Source organism: Orbicella franksi, chromosome 1 (genome assembly GCF_964199315.1).
Source record: "Orbicella franksi chromosome 1, jaOrbFran1.1, whole genome shotgun sequence".
NCBI lineage: Eukaryota > Metazoa > Cnidaria > Anthozoa > Scleractinia > Merulinidae > Orbicella > Orbicella franksi.
In genome coordinates this window covers 15784998-15805013 of record NC_138145.1, presented here as the reverse complement: position 1 = coordinate 15805013, position 20016 = coordinate 15784998, and the positions used below count along the sequence as shown (strand labels likewise).

The following is a 20016-nucleotide window of genomic DNA, read 5'->3' as shown; positions in this document are numbered from 1 at the left end:
AATGATCACGTGACTAAGAGACCAAAATATACAAGAAGGTTCAGTTCGCGGTAGGAAGATTTTCGCTCTGTGTTTGTTTACAAGTGTCATAAGTATATCTTTTAATTTTCCGCTCTCATTTTCGTCAAGAAAGGAAGCTCAGGACATGGGTCGTATCTTTCTTCATCACCCTGGTGGGGCTAGACTGTATTCTTGCGCAAACTGTGACACTGCTTTGACGAATCGATCGCAACTCACATCCATGGTAAGCTAGTTACAGGACGAATGAATATATAGGATCGAGTTCTTCCGTTTAATCTGTTTTGCCAGGCTAAATGATGTAGACTTACAAGATAGGTAGAAGAACCTGTGTAGAGAATGAATTAAACAAGTAACATCTCTTTTTCGCTTGAATTCTTTGAACATTAAGCTTAAATTTCGAAGTAAGCTTATTAAAATGCCTGGCATGAATGGCCTTATCATTATTATATGTCCTTCCTTTGATACTCAGAGGAACGATATTTCATTGGCTGCCCTTTAATTAACATTATCATTTTCCTTTTATTGGTATACACTCTGTATTAGTATACAGTTCTGCCAATTGGAATATAACAGAGCTATATGTTACATCTCTAACGTAAATCACCATGTACATAGTTTGGGGTTGCGTTTCATTCTTCTAACCGGAAAATTTCAGAGTGGTTGTCGTAGACCTTTTACTGATATTGTTTTCTCTAACATAATCATGATCTATATTGAAATATCAGTTAATTTTGTATTACATGTAAATATAGGAGCAGAACATAAGCCAAGTATTTTCATAATAATATAATTTCTCTCTTTCTGAGACTGAACTATAGATAGGAAGTCTATCTATTGAGACATGCTTAGGCAAGTTTTTTAGTGTCTGGTTATACATGAAGATAAACCAGTATATCTAAGAGATGAACTTGGCAGAGATGGACAACCTTTTGCATGCATATAGACAATTTATCAAAAATGACATTCAAATTACCTGCTTTATAAGTATATGGCTTAGAAAATTACTTCATTGTAATTGGCTGAGAGCAGGCAAATTTATCATTAATTTTTAATGTTTGCACTGCAGTGCAAATTAATACAGGGCTGTCTGTAATTTTTTAGTGATATATAAGAAATGAGTTATACATGGATGTTCAACTATAAAAAAAAATAAGGTCTTGCACTCTGAGTGTTATTTCAAAAGTTTTCAAATTGCACTCACCTAAAGACTGAATCATTTGTAAGTCAAATCAACTGAATAATTCTTAAATTATTTCACTTGTATATTTCATATGATTACCAACCTATAATTAGGTGTCTGAATGGTTATATGCATCTCAGTGTAAGATGGTACAGAAAGATAATGCAAAAACACAAACTACATGTATGTGGTTTTTCTTGTACATCTTGAATGACAAACTGGGGATTTGCAGGATCTGATAGTGCATGTCTTATCTATACTAGATGTGTAAAAGGGTAGACACATTATTTTTGCAGACTTAGTTCGGAAGGTTTTATACAAGATGAATAAAACAGCAGATGCATAATTATTGCAGACATATTTTGGATCTGACTGCTAGTGTATAAAAATTAGGATTAATAAATTGGAGAGAAACGCCTCCTGCTTTCTGTGCTCTCTCACAAATTCTATACATCTTTCATTTATCCCAGACTCCCAAATTATGTACTAAGTGCCTGCAGAAAAGGTCAGAACACACTCGTGTAATGTTTCCAGTTTTTTATTTTCCTAAGATTAACTTGAATTTCAGGAAATTTGGGGAAAAATTGGATGCTCAGGGCTATTGGCCAAGATTGTGACAGGCCAAGGAATGTTTGTTCAGATAAATCAAAATGGGTACATGCTTGCCCAGTCTCTGAGAAACTTTGATTTATTCAGTTACTCCGAGACTGGGAATGCATGTAGCCCATAATTAACACACATAGCCAACTTGAGCTCTAATTTGGACAATTTGGAAAATCAACAGTTAATGGTTTTAATTAAATTAATTATACCCTTACCTAATGTTTCTTACTTGAGTCCTGTTTTTGACTAACAGAAATTTACTGGAGCTACTGGGAGAGCATTTCTATTCAAGAAAGTGTGAGTGTCTATTGAAAATGTGATATAATGATAATAATAATAATAAACTTTATTACCGTGTCTAAAATGTTTAGCTGAGGGGTAGCGTCCCCTCTACTAATTGTGTACACCTACCTAAAAAAATTACAACTATGCATATGCATAACAACATGTATACATGGGTACCAGTGAATGCTGGTGAGAGTGGTTAACCTTGTTAGTCCTATCCAAGGGGGAGAAGGAGTAAAGATACTTCAAGTTACTTAATGCTGTGCAACCCAGAATATGCTATGGCATGAAGGGATACTTTGGGCCAGCAGAGGCCTCTTTTATTGTTTTACCACCCTCTCTGTCTTTTTGAAAGGTCTTTAGCCTGCTTGTAAAGATCTTTGCTCAATAAATTCACTCCTGGTGTGGCAAAGTCTCAACAGACTTATAGCAGCATCTTATTAACTTTTCCCAGGCAAGCTTTTGTTGTCAAATATTTGCCTTGAAGCCAAAAGTGGTTGTGTTAACCTTGTCAAATCCAGCCCATTTAGTGCTGACCAGTGCCAAGAAGATAAGTACTCAAGGCTATCTCAGTCAGCAGTCTTTCTCTAATCCTCAAGTTAGTGAGAAAATAACTGAGGGTTAAGTTTTTGAGTTATTTTTTTTTGTGAAAAAAAATATCTCTTACCTACTAAAAAAAATACCTCTTAGTCTCACCTCTTAGTCTAGAGCTGACAAGTTATCAGATATTGTTCCCAGGATATTAAACAAAAAAGAAGCTTTCATTTCTGGACAGTTTTTATGTCCCTGCAGTAGCAGTTTAATATTTTTATTTGATGGGCATTTTATGACATTCTTTTCAGTCTGGTATTTTTGAAGGTAAAAAGTATGAAAATTGTTCAAATGTACTTTGAAGGCTGCGTGACACCAAGTTAAAGTACAATTTAATTGAATCAGACTTTCAGCGTGTCAGAGAGGTTTTTTTTTTCTCTTCCTTTCTATTTTCGGTGAAGTAGTGGTGTTGTGTTGTGTTGTGTTGTGTAAAAAAGGTGAACTTATGACTCGTATAAAATGCAAAAACTTCTCTGAACTCGAGTATTTTTGAGCAAAAATCCCTCTTGGGGGCTGGAAGGGCTATGTGATCGGTGAGTGAGGGAGTTATGCATGTGTACGTGTCACACCAATAACAGTGTGGGTTGTATCAAAGAATGAATCAAATTGCCTGTTAGAAAATAAGATGGTACCTACATTAATCTGGAGACGTGTCAGATTACTGTAGTTTGTTCAGTCAAACATTTTATGGCTTACTATTTAGGTATCTTACCATTACCGATGTAACATTGTATGTACATCATAAATTTCCAGTTTCTTTCTTGCTGTACATCGCAACCAAAAACACTTGTCAAATTAACCAAACCGTTACTGTAAACAGTTCCATGAATGCTCCTATCTCCAAGACGTTTAGTTCACCAAAAAATATCTCTTGCAGGCCTTGCGTACCTATGTTTGGTTACAGGCTTTAGTTGTGTTCCCCCTAGTGACGTCATTGTGGTGTTGTTTACATTGTCATTGCATTACTTCATGTTGCTTTTTCTTTACTTTCATGCAATGTCTACGTTTTTATCTGTGGTATAGGGTGAATTTATCATACAGTGAAGTCCAAGATAGAGTGATGGTATGTGTTGATAAATTTATTATATATGCAGTTTAAAATTTGATATGATTTAATTTTCCTTTATGTCATGTTCTGTCAATGAAAATGACATGCTCAGGAAAATGAAAACCAAAATTTTAACTGGCATAACATAGATAGTTTTAGTTGTTTGTGCAAACAAGAATCACAAGGTTATTATCATTACAATTAACTGTCACTCCCTCTAGATAAAATTTTGCACAGAAAATTTTGTCCAGAAAAGCTGGAGAAAAAATAATATTATATAATATTTATTTTCTTGAAAGTTATTGATATTAAGCATTGAAAATAATCCAATTTGGCTGCTATAAGTGGACACCTCTCCTTAGTGAACAGCTGTTTTTTTGCATCTGCTGACGGGAGATTTGACTGTAATTCTATTTTGTAGCTCACTGGGAGGCACATGGTGCGGGATGTCTTCTGCAAGAACTGTGATACAAAACTGGGCTGGATGTATGTAAGTGTCAAGGTTACCATTTATTAAAAAAATGTTTGATGTGCTTGACCTAGCATTTTGTTAGGTTTTCCAAATAATGTGCACTTCCATATTATTTGTACACCAGGGAATTTAAAATAATTAAAAAAGTGTTCTGTCTGAGAATGTAGGCTTCGACATCCTGGAGGCTAACACGCTAACTCTTAGGCCTCTGCCCCTTCTAAGTTGTAGCTAAGTGACATACTTTTGATTTCTTATACTTTACCTGTTGGTGGGAAATACTCAATGTGCATGTTCTGTTTGTTTATGATGCAGGAGTATGCAACAGAAGAGTCCCAACAATATAAGGTGTGTATTACTGGTATATCTAACATTGTAATTTATGATTGTCCCAATTATTATAATATAATAATAATGATAATAATTAATAACAATAATGATAATGGTGACAATTTTTTAAATAGAGTTCTGTGTGTCATTAGATTTGCCAAGTAATAAAGCAATACTCATATACCTTCTTTATACCTGCATTTAGGAAGGGCAAGTGATTCTAGAACGTGCACTGGTGACAGAGAGTGAAGGCATTGAAGAAATTGGTGACTAATAATTTCATTCTGTTGTGTTTTAAGAACACGTTAACATTTTGTAACTAGTGATAAATTTGTGTGGCACATGGAGAAATAGACAACTGTCTGGTAAAGCAGTATTTCAATTTTGAATAATGAATTTCTTTTTTGAAATCAACATTTCACATGAGTGAAATGATGTTTGCTTGTGGATTGTAACTTTAAAAAAGTCACTCAAGTCTGTTAGTAACTAAGCAGCTGCTAAGCTCCTTCAATCTGTAGTTATCCATTCAGTCTGACTGGAATATTTTGGTTGATTGAGACAGTTGCTTCTTTTGTAATTGTGCCAATATATAAAGACTGTAAATATTTTAGATAGAATATATTGCTAACAGCATCAATAATTATTAGCCCTCTTGTATATTTTGTTCACTATTGCACGTTAAAATGCTGCTTAATGTACCAAAATTTAGTTTAAGATTCGGGGCTTCATATATTTAATGACATTTTTATATCAAGGAATAGCAAAGCAAGGGAATGTATAAGTAAAGAAATGTGCTTGTGGATTTTGTTGGTAAAAAGTGACTGTAAGTTGTTTCATAGTATTTAACACATCAAGGAATTAATATAATTATAGATTTCTTAACCAAATTCATTGAATACTTGTAGTTTTTGTTGTCTTTGTCCCATCAAAACCAGTGCCCTTTGTCCTCTGAACTTAATATTTTTGAGATCAGTCAGCTAAGGATTCTTCACCCATATTATGACAGCTGTAAGTATTGCGTATCAAAGTTTAAGGCATAGAATGTATTTATTTAACTTATGTATGTCCCAACCTAGCAGTGTAAAGCCACACAGTCATGGTAACAAGATGTTGTGGCCCTCTATCTGTGTCACACAATGATCTACAATCCTGAGAGCGTAGTGTTGTGTCTTAGACTTTTTTCATTCCAAGGTTGCTAAGAAACTGATTGCAATATGGTGATCTCATTACTGACTGGAAGTACACTCAGTGATCACGCTGACTGGATTGAAAAAAACTGAAACTGAAAAGTGCTTGAATTTATCGAAATCCTTGGCGTGTTGCCATGATTGTGTTTATAAACTGGTACATTCAAACTACATTGTCCACAGACCATACTTGTTCTCACTTAATTCTAATGTCGGCATAATATGCATCATGACCAAGCTCTAAATGACTGTATTTTGTAAACTTATAAATTCAGCAGGGGATATAATTTTTTAGTGAAGGCCAATAGACTTTTGAATAGTTCCTCTACTTTTCCCTGGTTGATTACTGAGAAACAAATCTCTGTAGAAGAGAAGACTAAAGTAATTACTAGACCGGAAATATCACAATGTACAGATAAACTGTTTACAGTCTTTTTTGATAACAGTAACTATTGAATTCTTGGTGTCTCATGTATCGAACAATGGAAATAAAGTGGGCCTGATGAAATGAACTTTTGTTTTCAGTCTCTGCATTCAATTTAGCCGTAGTTCACATCATAGTTCATGCCTTTTCTAGTACAGAAACCAGTAGATAGGAACGCAGGGATACAACTAGGGCGTCGATTGGATACTTTATTTATTTATTTATTTATTTATTTATTTATTTATTTATTTATTTATTTATTTATTAAGCTTCGGCCTACTATTACACATAAAGAAAAAGAAAAAGAAGAGGAAGCAAAAAAAAACAACAAAAAAAAAAAACAGAGACAGCAAAACAAAACAAAATGGCCAGGGGAGCCGCTACAGCTTAGCCAATCACAGCGGCCCCCTTAGATGTAATTAAGAGACAAAATTATACAATATATATAAATCTAAATCTAGTATAGGGAGCTTAAAAGCAGCAATGCGGTGGGCGCGTTAAGGTCTTAGCGGTATTGCACTTTGGGCAAATTGTCCGCCACGTCCTCATATCTTCTTGATCAAAAATATCTACAGCATTTGTATAATATTTTAGTAAGGATCTCTTAAAAGCAAGGGGTGTTTGATTGTGTTCCTTAAGACTTTCAGGCAAAACGTTCCAGATTCTAGCACATCGGACAAAAAACGAGCGTTGATAGGAAAGAGTACGGCATTTCTTAGGTATATAAGTGACAGAGCTATTGCTAGAATATCTTGTTATTCCGCCACGTCCTCATATCTTCTTGATCAAAAATATCTACAGCATTTGTATATTTTAGTAAGGATCTCTTAAAAGCAAGGGGTGTTTGATTGTGTTCCTTAAGACTTTCAGGCAAAACGTTCCAGATTCTAGCACATCGGACAAAAAACGAGCGTTGATAGGAAAGAGTACGGCATTTCTTAGGTATATAAGTGACAGAGCTATTGCTAGAATATCTTGTTATTCTGACCGGTTGCCTAGCAACCGGTAGAGCATCACTATTTGCATATATTAAATTATTTACAGCTTTGTAAAAGAAAACAATGTCCAAATACTCGTGCCAGAAGGATAGTGGAATTAAGTTGGTCATCAGAAGCCTGGTCTTGTAAGGAACGTCACAGCGAAAAGGGAGCCTCAGGATGTACTTTGTCGCGCGTCGCTGAACAGCTTCCACTTGCTTCAGCAGGCCTACTGCCTGGGGAGATCATACTTGGGAGGCGCGTTTAAGAATTCCTGTTGTTGCTGCGTTCTCGTGCGCGTTTCTTTCTGTTCCCCTGCGTTCCCAGGTCGTGAGCTTTCCCTCGTGTGGTCCACAACATGCATGCGCAACAGGGCTCTTTAAAAACTAACATTTTCGTTTTACCTGAGCACCTGAACAAAAGCTAACGTAAGTTGTGACTATTGTTCTGGTGCCGAGGTCAGACGAAAAATCTTAAATTGAAATTGTAGTTTTTACGAAGGGTGTGTTCATCAATGGGATCCCTGGGCCCCTTTTAAGATCCGCGTGCATTCGCAGTGGGTACCGCCCAACCCACCCCTACCCAAATTTCGAGTTTCTGCTCTGTAACGTTAAATTCTGATAACCAGCTCAACCCAAAACAACATGGAGAATGGTTGATGGGTGACTGTCAGCTCTAGCGGGGAATTGAAGTGGATGGAAGAAGAATGTCAAAGCCTTATGGCATGTAGAGATAGAGAGGTATTGATAGGTATGATGGGTGCTATTTTCAGTGAAGGGACCCCGCCTCAAGAGTGAGAGAAAATTCGAGTACAATTTTATCCGGGCCCTAGTGAAAGTGACCAAAAGTCTTGTGTAGTGTTGACCGATTTTTACAACTCTTTTAAATTGCAACAGATTTAGAAATTTTCATCCACGCGATTCAAGTGAAGCAAACATATCGGACCGGCTAATCGTTACGTTTAAGGTGGCTGAACATAGTTTTCGTGCGCGCTTTTGCTCACGCAATTCAGCGCGCGCACAAGGATTGCAAAAACAAACATGCCGTCAATAGAGCGATCATTTTATTTACAGTAGTATCTGTGCTATTTTTCTCTCTAACTGAACGCAACGTATTGATGGCCTTAGTCTTTTATTACAAAGATATGTTAGAAAAGGTAACGATGTAAACAACCCAGCAATTCTCAGTTTTTTCTTTCTTACCGAAAGAACCCAGTTAAATGCAGCGCATGCGTAGTAAGTCAAGAAAGTGCAATTGAATGAATATTGCACTCTCGGAAATACGCCTATTTCTCGAGAACCACTCATTGGAATTTCACGAAATTTGGCACGAAAACTCTTCAGGAAATAAGTAACTGGAGTATCGAAAATAATTGAACTTTAACAATGGAAATTCTAGATATTCCAGTGAACCTTCAACAAGGGATGATTAAAGATCTCTGTTAAATTATTAGCAAAATGGTGTTAACTTGTGAGAATCGTTACAAACTTGTTGCATGCAAATTAGAAAGAAAATCTAATGACTAGATTTTCTGCAAATAAACAAAACCGATTTTAAAGGCCTGTTTACATTTATTCATGTTGCCATGGCAACGACACATACGTCAACTTCACGATCAAAAAACCAAAGTTTGTGTTGTTAACTAGCTTGTGGCCATTTTTGACGACCGAGAGATCAAGGGTTTTAGAGAAAAGGTGAATGAAACACAGGCATCAATAACTGTGTTAAGCCACCTTAACTTTGCTTGTTCGACTGAACAACAAATAGGACGGTCAAATTGCAGCGTATGAAAAAGCGGGAATGAAAAATCCGCGCGAAACAAAGAGCCAATCAGGAATTGTATCTATCCCACGTGTGAAAGATCTACACTGTTTGTCACTGTCACAGTGCAAAAACATCCGCGAGGATAAAGAGCCAATCAGAAATTCAAACTAACCCACGTGAGTTAACATCAATGTTCACGAAAAATCCTTGCAAGTAAAGGCTAAAAATAAACCATCAGAACTTTCTATAACCTTCCCTTGTGAATCAAAAAACAACCTTAGTTCTGATTTACCAAAATTAAAATGAGTGAAAGATTTTGTAGTTTTAAGCGAATTGCTCAAGTGGTCCACAGCTGTTCCGTGATGGGAAGCCCTTGTAATGCAAAGAGCCACCGCCAATCAGAGTACAGCATTAGCATGTGCGGACAATGAGGTTAAGTAAAACCCTGGCGCAGTTTGCAAGGTGAACCTGCAAGGTGAACTTGCAAAGTGTTCATTCAGGTTTTTTCAGACCAGCGAATTCGAGCGCGAAGTATCCAAAAAAGAACTTTACAGTTTGCTTTCTTCGTTAAACTATCTACGTCTAAAATGATTCATCAACATTTAGAAGCTTAGCCATTAACTTAAGTTTTAATGCTGTTAGCAGAAGTGACTTACGCCCAGCTCATGAAGGAATTCAGTTCCAGCAGTGTTCACTGATCTTCACTCCCGAACAAAACACGTGGCGTCATTGAAACACCGTGTTCACAACCTTGGTGTTTCTTCGTCAACCCGCACTCGAGGTAGGCGCCTTGTTCTATTGTTTTAACGATAGTCCTTTACTTTTGTTTGTGAAAAACTATTGATTCATAAAATTGTTTGTAAAGACGCCGCGTAGAAATTTTTTCTTACACAAACACTGATGGACACTGCACCAAGACCTTTTTGAGAACTTTGGATTTTGTTTCAGAATTTTCTACAATGAATGAAGTTTACAAATGCGACTCGACTAAGTTCAGTTCAGTTTCCATTGGAATCCTTCTCGTCCTAAAGTGTTTTCGGATTAAATTTCACGCAAAGTTAAGGAAATGCTGGGGTTAAGGGTAAGGTTTGGCGGGAAAACGTTTCGGGAAAAAAATTTTAGCAAGCGAAGGAAAACAACTCCATCTGGGGAACACTTCCCTTGAAAGTTGGGTTAAGGGTTAAGTCAGTAACAAAATGAAATAACTTATTAGTTTCTGTCCTGAGAAACAACTTTAACTGCCATTTTTACGTTTGGGATCGGACTAAAATATTCCACTAAGGGTTCATTCTATGTCAAATAGTTTCGAAAAATCTGATTTCGAAAATATTCCCTTCACACACACAAAAATTTGCAGTTTATATCTGAGCGATACTAAATCGCGAAAAAAGGCTGCTGCTACTGATTTTCTATACTACACTTACGGGTAAATTTTCCCGTGGATTCAACTCTCAAAACCTGACTAAACGTTTGTAACTTTTTAGAAATTTACGGCCCATTAAATCCCCGAAACCGTCTGAAAATCATAGAGGTGATCAATGTGAATAATTATAAAAATCAGATTTTACAGAAATTGTCTGCCATCGGACTCCACAGGTTACTTCGCGCCATAACTGTTCGCGCAATGATTGCTTGATTTAAAAGATAGCGGAAACTGTACAAAAGCTAAGTAAGATTGTTACTAATAACAAAAATTTAAACCCAACCAAATGTGTTATTTGAAAGAAAAACTTGCCAAGATAGGACAACTATTTTTGTTCCACAAAAATCGGATGACAGCTCCACCATGCCTCTAAAACCTCTACATCAGTTTTATTTAAAGACGAAAGTTCCAAACTCAAGTGTCAATTGAAATGCTGATGCAACAAAAAATTAAATTGACCTCTTAGAAGACTGAAAAAATGCTGCAAAAATTGAGGGTGTTTGAGAAGCTAGATATTTTGTTCTTCAATAAGGATCTCTTTATTTTTCAGTTTCCATCATTTCCTGATGACAAGTTCTTCTCCAATCAGCCATCGCAATCTAACAGACATTTCAAAGACAGACTGCCCCAGCTTGTCGTCCATCCACATGCTGAGCGCTGCACCCAAGCCTTACAAGACTCTGATGAAAAATAATTCTGGTGGTCAGTACATTAACTGTGGGCTGGGAGGGGTGGGTAAATAGAACTCTGGATGAACCTTACAAAGCATACAAGCACACACTTTCGGCCAGAAGTCTATATACTTCTGAATTCGCTTAACTAAAATAGATAATCCAATTAGATTTACTAATGGGACCCTGGATGTGGGATGGTTCCTCCCTCTAGCCTTTTTTTAATTTGGGTTTCTTTTCAGGTTTTTCGATCACTGATTGGAATTCGGCCTTATTTCGACTTTAGTCCGGTTCTAATTCAACTTCAGTCCGACTATCCGGCTCTATTCGACTTCAAACCGACTTTATTTCAACTTCACTCCGGCTTCGTTACGACTTTACTCCGGCTTCATTTTGCGACTTCATGTTCTTGTTGCATTTAGACTCCCGCTTAGTTGCGCCTAGGTAAATTATTTTTTTACGTTTCACTTGACAGTCTACACACTGATAAGTGAAATATTTTGGTAAGGTTCACCCAGACACCTACAGATAGTGCAGGTAGTTAAGTTACGAACAGCTCAACCTAGTTGCCAGGCATCTAAGTACTCACCCTAATGCCTTTTATTTTGCAAGGTTTAGAATTTGTCAAAAAAGCTTCCAAAATTGGCTTTACAACTTTTGTTGGTAATATTTACATATGGATGAATCATAAGATAAATATTTTACTAGGGGTAAATTTCTATCAGTGTGGCATCTATGGAAAGTAAAAAACCTTCTCAAAATTTAAAGGCACTAGGGACATGGGATCATGGGACAAAGCACACACCTCAGTTTTTTATTGGTTAGATAGGTAGCCTTTGATAATAACTGACAAGAATCATCCACCCAACGAAAAGAGGAGAGGCAGCCGGCCAGTTAGCAGAGAGCACAGGAGTGGCAACAATGAATCATTGTAAACAGCTAGGAAGCTGTCAATGTAGTGACAAAAGAGGAATCCAGGAACTAGACAAGAAGATAATCACCAAACAATAGGCTGTTTATGATATGTCATTTGACTACAGCAACCAGAGTTCAGTTTTTTTTGCCTCAAAATAACAAAAGATATCAGTCCAATTACAATGAGCTAAACAAAAGCTTTTAGGATTCTCACTGATGGCATGACATCATAATGAAAATCACCCATTGCTACAGTTAGGAAGATAAGAGTAGCAGTAGAAGGTAGACAGGCAGTATATAATATTGTAGAATAATTTAGCAGCTGAAGAACAGGACCTGACTTGGAATGGAGATGTGGAACACCTGCGCAAAGGATTGCAGTGGACGCCAACATATCATTGTGGCCTTGACTGCCTAGGTATGATGACTTCAGCAAGCACAATGCCACTGAAGCTTCACGACTTGAAGACAACTCATACAACAAAAGCAATCTAGATGCAACAAAAGTTACCTGCCCACATGTAAAGTGCATGTCTAACCCTTGTTGTTGTCATGATCATCATGAATCCTGCTGTTTAGTCTGTGGTGGAGCATGGGCGGCTGAAAACAACACAAGCAATTAAGACACAACAAATATGAAACTAAGTTTATCCAGTTGACTCATCTTCATCATCATTATCATCATCATCATCATCATTGCTGTCATCGTCATCCTCACTGTCATCGTCATCACCATGATCAACACAAATCCTTTGGCACTAAGTGGTTCACAGGGAAAAAAACAGGTCTCTCCATTCTTGTTGGTCCTGTAGCTAGAATTAGGAAGATGAAAATAGACCAGTCATGTAGATAGAGTACAAGTTGTAGAAAATTTTAAAGGAAACAAACAGGATTGCTTTGGATGGAAAACAAAGGACACCTGCCTAAAGATGTCCAATAACCAGACTAAATGTAACAAAGGATCGCTCTGGTTTTGTACAAGTGTGGTGCAAAATGATGATGTCAATAAGCATAGCCATTGAAACTCTGTTGTCCTCCTTACTTGTTGCTGATCCTTTGGATGCCATGCTTTGCATAGGGAAACAACAGTCTCTCCATTCTTGTTGCATTTGGAAGTCACTTGAAGGCCTCCTAGGTATCTGGCCTGGAGGTTCCCCCTCTCCTCCAGGTGGGCCTGAGGTAGGCTAGGGCCTTTCCTTATTATTTTATGGCCCTCTGATATCCACCCAAAAGCAAATTTGAAAAACTTTGATATTAATTTCTTTATGGAGCATCTCTTATCCACCCTTGTGTAGACGTCTCTAATAATTGCATTTCTTTCTCAACCTAAGAAATGCAATACTTTTGTCAGGGAACATACAGGAAAGCTTGGTTCTTCTTCATTTCTCATGACCAAGTTAATATTCTTGTGGCCCTGACTGCCTAAGTAGCTTGAAGAGTACCCAAGATTGGTAGATCTCATCAGTATTCTTTGTGTTCCTGCAACTGTACTTCCCATCCCTAGAAAGAGGTTATAAGTTAAGGCTTCTCATTGCCTTAGGACTCCTGTGGCTACTGTTTAACTTCATTCCTCCATTATGAGAGTCAATAACTAAATGCTGTATAAACCCAGGCAAGTTGTGAAGGTCTCCAATCTTGGTGATGGATATTGGTGGTTTAATGCTCACAGTTGGACAAACAGGGTAACAAATGAGATGCTGAGGAAAAGAACAGACAAGGAACCAATCAAGACTCAGGAGAAAGTGGAGGTGGATAGGTCACACCTTAAGGACACTGGCTAGCAACATCACCCAGCAGGCGCTACCACAGAAACCTCAGGGCAAGAGGAAGAGGGTTGCCCAAGGAACTCCTGGAGAAGGGTTGTGGAATCTGAAATGAAGAGGTGGGGCCATACCTGAAACACACTAGGAAGGCTTGCCCAGGACGGAAGCTGATGGAGAACAGTAGTGGTCAATGGCCTATGCTCCAGCCAGAGCTAAGGGTCAAATCAATAAATCAATGTTCACAGACAAGATTTTAGGCCTGATTTTCAACCTACCCTCTGTACAAATTTGTTGCATGCCATGACCAGAGGGAGATACCAACATCACATCCAGGGAGGGTGGAATACTCTTCATCATTTCCAACCTCTGAAACTGGAGTAAGGCCGGCAGTCTAGAAATGTTAGGTGGATGGAGACTACCTACCTTATGACGTGAGTGGGCTAACATGGCATGTTGCATGATCCAGATCATCCAGAACAACAGAAAGTGTGCAACATATTTCTCTACTCCTATCTTTTTCTGTTCAAAACGACAGTTAGTTGATGGCAGTGCTTGACAGTAAAGCTGACATGATGTATCCATTTATTACCCCATAACTCAATTACCAACATTTCTATTAAATTGAAGGTGTGTTGTGTGCTCTCATCCCTTTCTCAATCCAGCTTCTCTTGCTGAAGCATTTCAGCAGCAGCTGTAGATATCTCACAATAATTTTACAGAAGATTTGCCTTAGGATAACAAAGTCACATCTTTCACCTGTCTGTGTATTGAACATTGGTATGATGCAACCCTGATCCAATTACTAAATACCGCTTCTTTATCTGCAAACTTCAGAAAGACACAAGAGTAGTACTTTGAGCCAGTTCTGTGGGTCGCACTTAAAACATTAAGCACTAAGCTGATCTGGATCAGCTAGCCGCTCTGCCATTCCTATGACTATCAAGATCTTTGTTGTCATAGCTGAACCAACACTTATGTACAAAAATAATCAAGCTCTTCAGAGTGCCATTGCCTTAGACAGTACTTAAGCTTCTCAGATCTGAACCCAGCTGCTGAGGAAAAACACTCCTGTTTTAATTCCCAGTTATGTATCACCTTACATATCCTGGAATTTCTCTTTAAGCTAAGAAGAGTTACAATCTTTCAAAAGCAATTCACTGGGGCAGAGGCCCATGCTACACTATCCCCTACCACATAAGAGCAGGATTAGTCCTTTTAAAACAACAGTTCTATCTGAGCTACACTTTCTTGCACACAACTGTTCTAACACAGCCTCTGAGCCAAGTTGGCTCTCTCCTTTCATGGCTCTATCTCTGACTTGGTTCGGCAGCTGGCAGGTCACCCTCTGAAGAAGTCTCAGGCTAATGTGTAATTTCAAGGACTGGACAATCCTGAGAAGTAGGAATCAACACACAGGTATCTTTGCAGGCACTAGGCTGGCATTCAGTGACTGGATGAGCAGGAATTTCCAACCATTCCAACACAACCTCACCAGAGTTCACTAGCCCACTTTGCATCTAGCCACCGTTTCCAGCCACCATTTCAACCTTGCTAGAGTCCACAAGCTTTCTCTGCACCTGTCCACCAAGCTCTCACGATGATGCAGCAAGAGTCTCGTGAGGAGGAGAATGACAAGTAATTAAAGTGTACCACTCTCCTTTGTCAATTCTTTCCAGGCTTCTTTCACTCATCCTAAATGGAATAGGTAACATCAGAAAGGGCCTTTATGACCCTCCAGAGAACACACAAGGGCTTACGGAACTTCTTCCTCCTGAACCTGATTCAGGTTCTGCACCACACCTGGTCTCTAACATAGACCTGCTGACCATAGTAATTGTGTCATAATAGGTCTTCTGAGATTTCTGTGCTTGCTTGAGGTTATCTTGCACCAGCTGCTGTTTCCTCCACCTGAAGCTTCTGCTCAACAACATACTCTGGATATGTTTTTGCTGACCTAGAGAGTGGCAAGGTATCTAACTTAAGGGTAGCATCCAAAGGCAAGATTAAGGGATTGGGTGTGAATCCTGTTGACTCATGGACACTAGTATTATCGGCCAACAGGGCCTTTGGAACATAGTCTGCCCAATCCCGGCAATGACCAGATATTAACTTGTTCAACCTCTCCACCTGACCATCTTCTTTGGGAAGCCATCTCAATCAAATCACACAGTCCCTGAAAGACTGCCCTGTGGACATTAGCACCTTGATCAGGGTGTAAGTTCTCAAAACATCCAAATCAGGAAATGTACTCAACCATCACCTTTTGGTTGAATGTGACATAAAGTGGTCCGAGACTACTAGCAACCACTCATAGTCAGAGCTAGACCCTAAGGTGAAGGGCCAACAAATTATGTCAGGGCCTGACTTAACACTGATCAAAGGAGCTTTGAGCACTTTAGGAGGGTTGTTGGCTTCAGCACACGGTCCACACTTCTGGACATGGTTTTCAATATCCTCTCTCAGGCCATGCCAAAAGAATCTTCTTCATAGTTTCTCTACCATTTTCATTTCATTGGCCTGCAGTGGGAACTTTGTGAAGGGAATACAACACTTGCAAGACAAGACTTTCTGGCAAGCAAAGCTGCTACTTATATGGCTTTTTTGAAACTGATATAATTAAATGATCCCTTCCCCCTAAAATGCTCCACTCACTTGCTATCTGGTCCTGCTTCACCCACACTTTTGAGTGAGAGAAACATTTTATGTAGCCAGGCCATTGAGTTACACTTCATCTACTTATGACCACTACGTAGCTGACATCTTCAAAGGTTGACTAATGCCAATGCGCACGTGTTCTTCACCATGTTAGATATCGTCTGACTCATCTACAGCTTCCATGATAAATGCTTCTCTGAAATGATACTTGGTACAACATCCTTTATTTCTCAATTGTCAGTAATACATCTTAAAGTCCAAATTTAGATCTCTGTATTTTTGTTACTTGTGGTTAACTAAAACATCAAGAATGCTGTGTTAGGAATTTTCAACAGACAATGTTAATACCAAAGAAGACTTGGTTGACCTGAATAGTACAAGAACATCAAACAGCAACCACGGGACTCTGCAGTCATTAGTACCGCTGTTTAATATCTTTGACAACTTGGGTACAACATCTAACTCTATTGATCAAAACCAGATACGTTTAGTGAGCTGGTCTTGCTGTAAACATAGTTGATACCTGCAGTGCACAGAAACCATTTTGAAGGATCACACTTCTTGGACATTTTAGTCAAGATGATTTCTTTACAAGATCTCGCAACTAGCTCAGTTCTTTGAGTTTCCACTTTGGCATTTAGAAAATGCCTCAACCTGCCCAGGGTTAGCAACATTTCTTGTTGTTGTTGTTGTACATCACTGGATTGCAGTCATCTGAAAAATCTTGCTTGGATCTCATCTTCTCATTGGTTTCCACTCAGGGATAGATCTCTCAACACCTGACATCAAAGTGAACACTTATAGTCAGTAACCCAATACAACAATATTCCATGGTCTGTGTTCTCTGTGAACCAGTGACCTACCTTGTGACCTACCTTGTGACCTATAGATTTGTTGATCTACAAATGCTAGACAGTATATATTCTAGAATTCAGTTCTAGCCTTTGATTTTGTTATTGGTATTGACTTCTTGCTGTTGTTTCTAAGACAAATTCATTTCTCTTGAGTGAGGTCATCAAGCTCATGCCCAGCCCTAAATTATGAAGGTAATTGTGAGACTGTTTTCAGTCAGTACTGATTTAGTCGACCGAGTACTCTCCTCACAAGATCATCAAGTATTGGAACATATTGCACAACATCACAATACAACGTGAGGTAGTCTCATCAAAAGGGTTGGACACACCTGAAATTTATGGTTAAAGGAAACTGCTGGATAAGACCAACATGTGATGTTATTGGCACATGCCAACCAGTTGTACCTTTGGTTGCTCCCCTTGTATGCTTGTCGTGTCATTGAAGCATTTCTCTGGTGGCGCTTATGCTGAAGCAGCAGTAATATCCTATGGCTGAAGGTCTGAGCAATGATATACAAGTTAGGTTTCTACAACCTGGCATGAGGTATGTTGAGAGAGAGCAATCCTGTATGTTATGTTGCCATGCGGGATGACACAAGTGTCCAATTTTCACTTCATTTGGCAACTGAAAAAAATTATGTCATTTACTATCGTGCTGCAAAAAAAAAAGAATTAAAACATCATACAAACAGAAGTGAGGTTTGGAATACGTGTCGTCTTCCAGTGTAATATAACATACAGTTGCTTTTAATTTAGTTAATTTAAATTTAACATTTGTATTAAGTATTTGGTTCGGCTTTCGGTTTTCGGCTTTTGTGTTGGCTTTTAAATAATCCAACTACAAACATGTGAAGGCTTGGTAATGACATTGTCTCGTTAGCAAGCCAAAGCTGGCAGACAAATGCGAAGTCCATTCAGGGGCCCTGGGTGTTCCAAATAAAGTGTTGACTTTACTGACACTGGAACACTCTCGGCTTTCTCTGGATGCTAAATTATTCAGCTTAAGGAGCGCTTCCCCTCATGGATTAATTTAGGTCCTGTGGATTTTTTGCATTGTAAGAATATTGTTGTTATTGTAAAAAGCATAGTACTCATGGCTCGTGTGCACTGCTCATTTTCGGGAGCAAAAAACATGGCAAACACAAGATGAAATCACAGAGAGTAACATCGTAAAATTGTAACATAACTTAAAATAAATAATACATATCACATTATAATAAAACTACCAAACATTGGTGTCAGTGTGATTTTTTTCCTAAACTAGTTAGTATAGCTTAAGATATTATTACTAATTCAACATTAAGTAAACTTTCAGCAACACAAATTTCTTCCTTGGATAACAAAAAATTCAAAAGTGTCCATCTTTCGGGGACATAAATCTTTTTTAAAATGAGCCCACTTTCGGGGGCAAACTTCTTTTTTGAATCAATCACGTCATGTATTATAATTAAAATCATGAAAATAAAAAATTGTCCATTTTCGGGGGCATAACAAATATTTCTTCAAGGAATAGATTAAGCAAGCTTTCTGGCATCACCTGAATTTGACAGATGTGATTTGTCTCAGGATTATGAATGGCACCACTGATGGCTCTTTGGATCAACTTAATATGAAGGTAAGTTATATGTTCAACTTTTCTCACAGCTACTAATGTCTTGTAATGTGTTTAGTTTCCTAGTAGAATTTTCCTTTAGCTGCCACACCAAGTCATCTCCTGCGACCAAACAAGCGTACCAGTGTAGACAGGCCAGCTGTTGTAGACAATCACACAAATCTGACAGACACCTTTCACATGCTACCACTGCTAGAATAACAGAAAAGAAATGGACAGATGGATCAGAGAGTAAGTAAGAATTAGCACAACAACAAAGCAGTCTTGAGAAGTTTAAAACAAAGCCAAGGTATGAACTAGGACATAACAGCTTGGTTTTGGAGGACAAATTCCTGGAACATTCATTTTTAGCAAAGAATTGAAATCAACAAGAGGATATCCTCTTGATGTAGAACCAAAATCTCAGAACCAAGTTGAGAGTAGTGCAAGAATCACTGAAGAAAATTATTTGGAGTGCATGATTCCTTAATGTTTTCATATTGCAGAAGTTTTGATATATTACATGACTAATGCAGGGAAAAACAAAATAATAAATTATTGCCATTTGGTTTTGAACATGCTGTTGAAAGGCAAAGTGAAACCTACTAATGTTCCTCCATCTTGAGCAGTACTGTATTCAGGTGAATTGTTAACATGATGCTGGCCAGCCACTGCATGAAAGACCTCCATGATATAGCATTTCGTGCTGGGATCCACCTGTTATTCAGCACCTAGATGTCCTTGCCTGCATGGAAAAGAGGCCAGGGTTGGTGAGCAAACCAACAACATTGAGAAGTCATTTCTAGTGCCCTACCAACAGCAGCCCACCATAACAGCTGTCTTTAAATGTCAGGTAGAAGAATTTCAACTTGTAGATTTAAAACTTTTCTGAAGTGCTTTAGAATTGCGCTTAATCAATAGAACTCTGGCAATATTAACAGAGAGGGAGAAACACGTACAACTTATCCAGTAGAATCACTATACTTACATGGTGAATAGAACCTGCATATCAGCATTATCCTAGAAGTCATTTACTTGGCACAGCAACAAACTATCCAAACTTACATTTTACTATATGTATGCCAGGCATTACAAAGAGGAGGAAGGAAGATATGTAGTGCTTAGAGTACATTTCTTTTAAAACTTACTAAACAATATTCCTCTATCTTGAGCAGCTTTGTGTTTAAGTGAATAGCCAGAATGTTCCAGCAGCTGCACTTCAACTGCTAGATATGGGAAGACTCCATGATATCAGAGGCATTTTG

The 20016-nt window shown here is 38.1% G+C and overlaps 1 protein-coding gene across 2 annotated transcripts; it reads left to right on the top strand.

Annotated features, from left to right (window-relative positions):
- Positions 1 to 30: 30 nt before the first annotated feature.
- LOC145492683 (protein yippee-like 5) lies at positions 31 to 6231 on the top strand. 2 transcript variants are annotated; one of them, XM_081472097.1, is made up of 7 exons: positions 31 to 50; positions 134 to 244; positions 2058 to 2101; positions 3704 to 3743; positions 4150 to 4218; positions 4513 to 4545; positions 4733 to 6231. In XM_081472097.1, the coding sequence occupies exons 2-7, from the start codon at positions 146 to 148 to the stop codon at positions 4799 to 4801; spliced, it is 354 nt and encodes a 117-aa protein (XP_081328223.1). In that variant the 5' UTR covers positions 31 to 50; positions 134 to 145; the 3' UTR covers positions 4802 to 6231. The 2 variants fall into 2 exon arrangements, with proteins under 2 accessions (XP_081328223.1, XP_081328220.1); XM_081472094.1 differs by having other exon boundaries at positions 38 to 50; positions 130 to 244.
- Positions 6232 to 20016: the final 13785 nt, after the last annotated feature.

What these genes read in the sequence shown, in the direction of transcription:
- LOC145492683 (XM_081472097.1), top strand. Translation starts at nt 146, where the DNA reads ATGGGTCGTATCTTTCTTCATCACCCTGGTGGGGCTAGACTGTATTCT. An exon ending in GCATTTCTATTCAAGAAAGT is followed by an intron (nt 2,102 to 3,703) that starts GTGAGTGTCTAT and finishes TCTGTGGTATAG; the next exon opens with GGTGAATTTATCATACAGTG. An exon ending in AAGTCCAAGATAGAGTGATG is followed by an intron (nt 3,744 to 4,149) that starts GTATGTGTTGAT and finishes TCTATTTTGTAG; the next exon opens with CTCACTGGGAGGCACATGGT.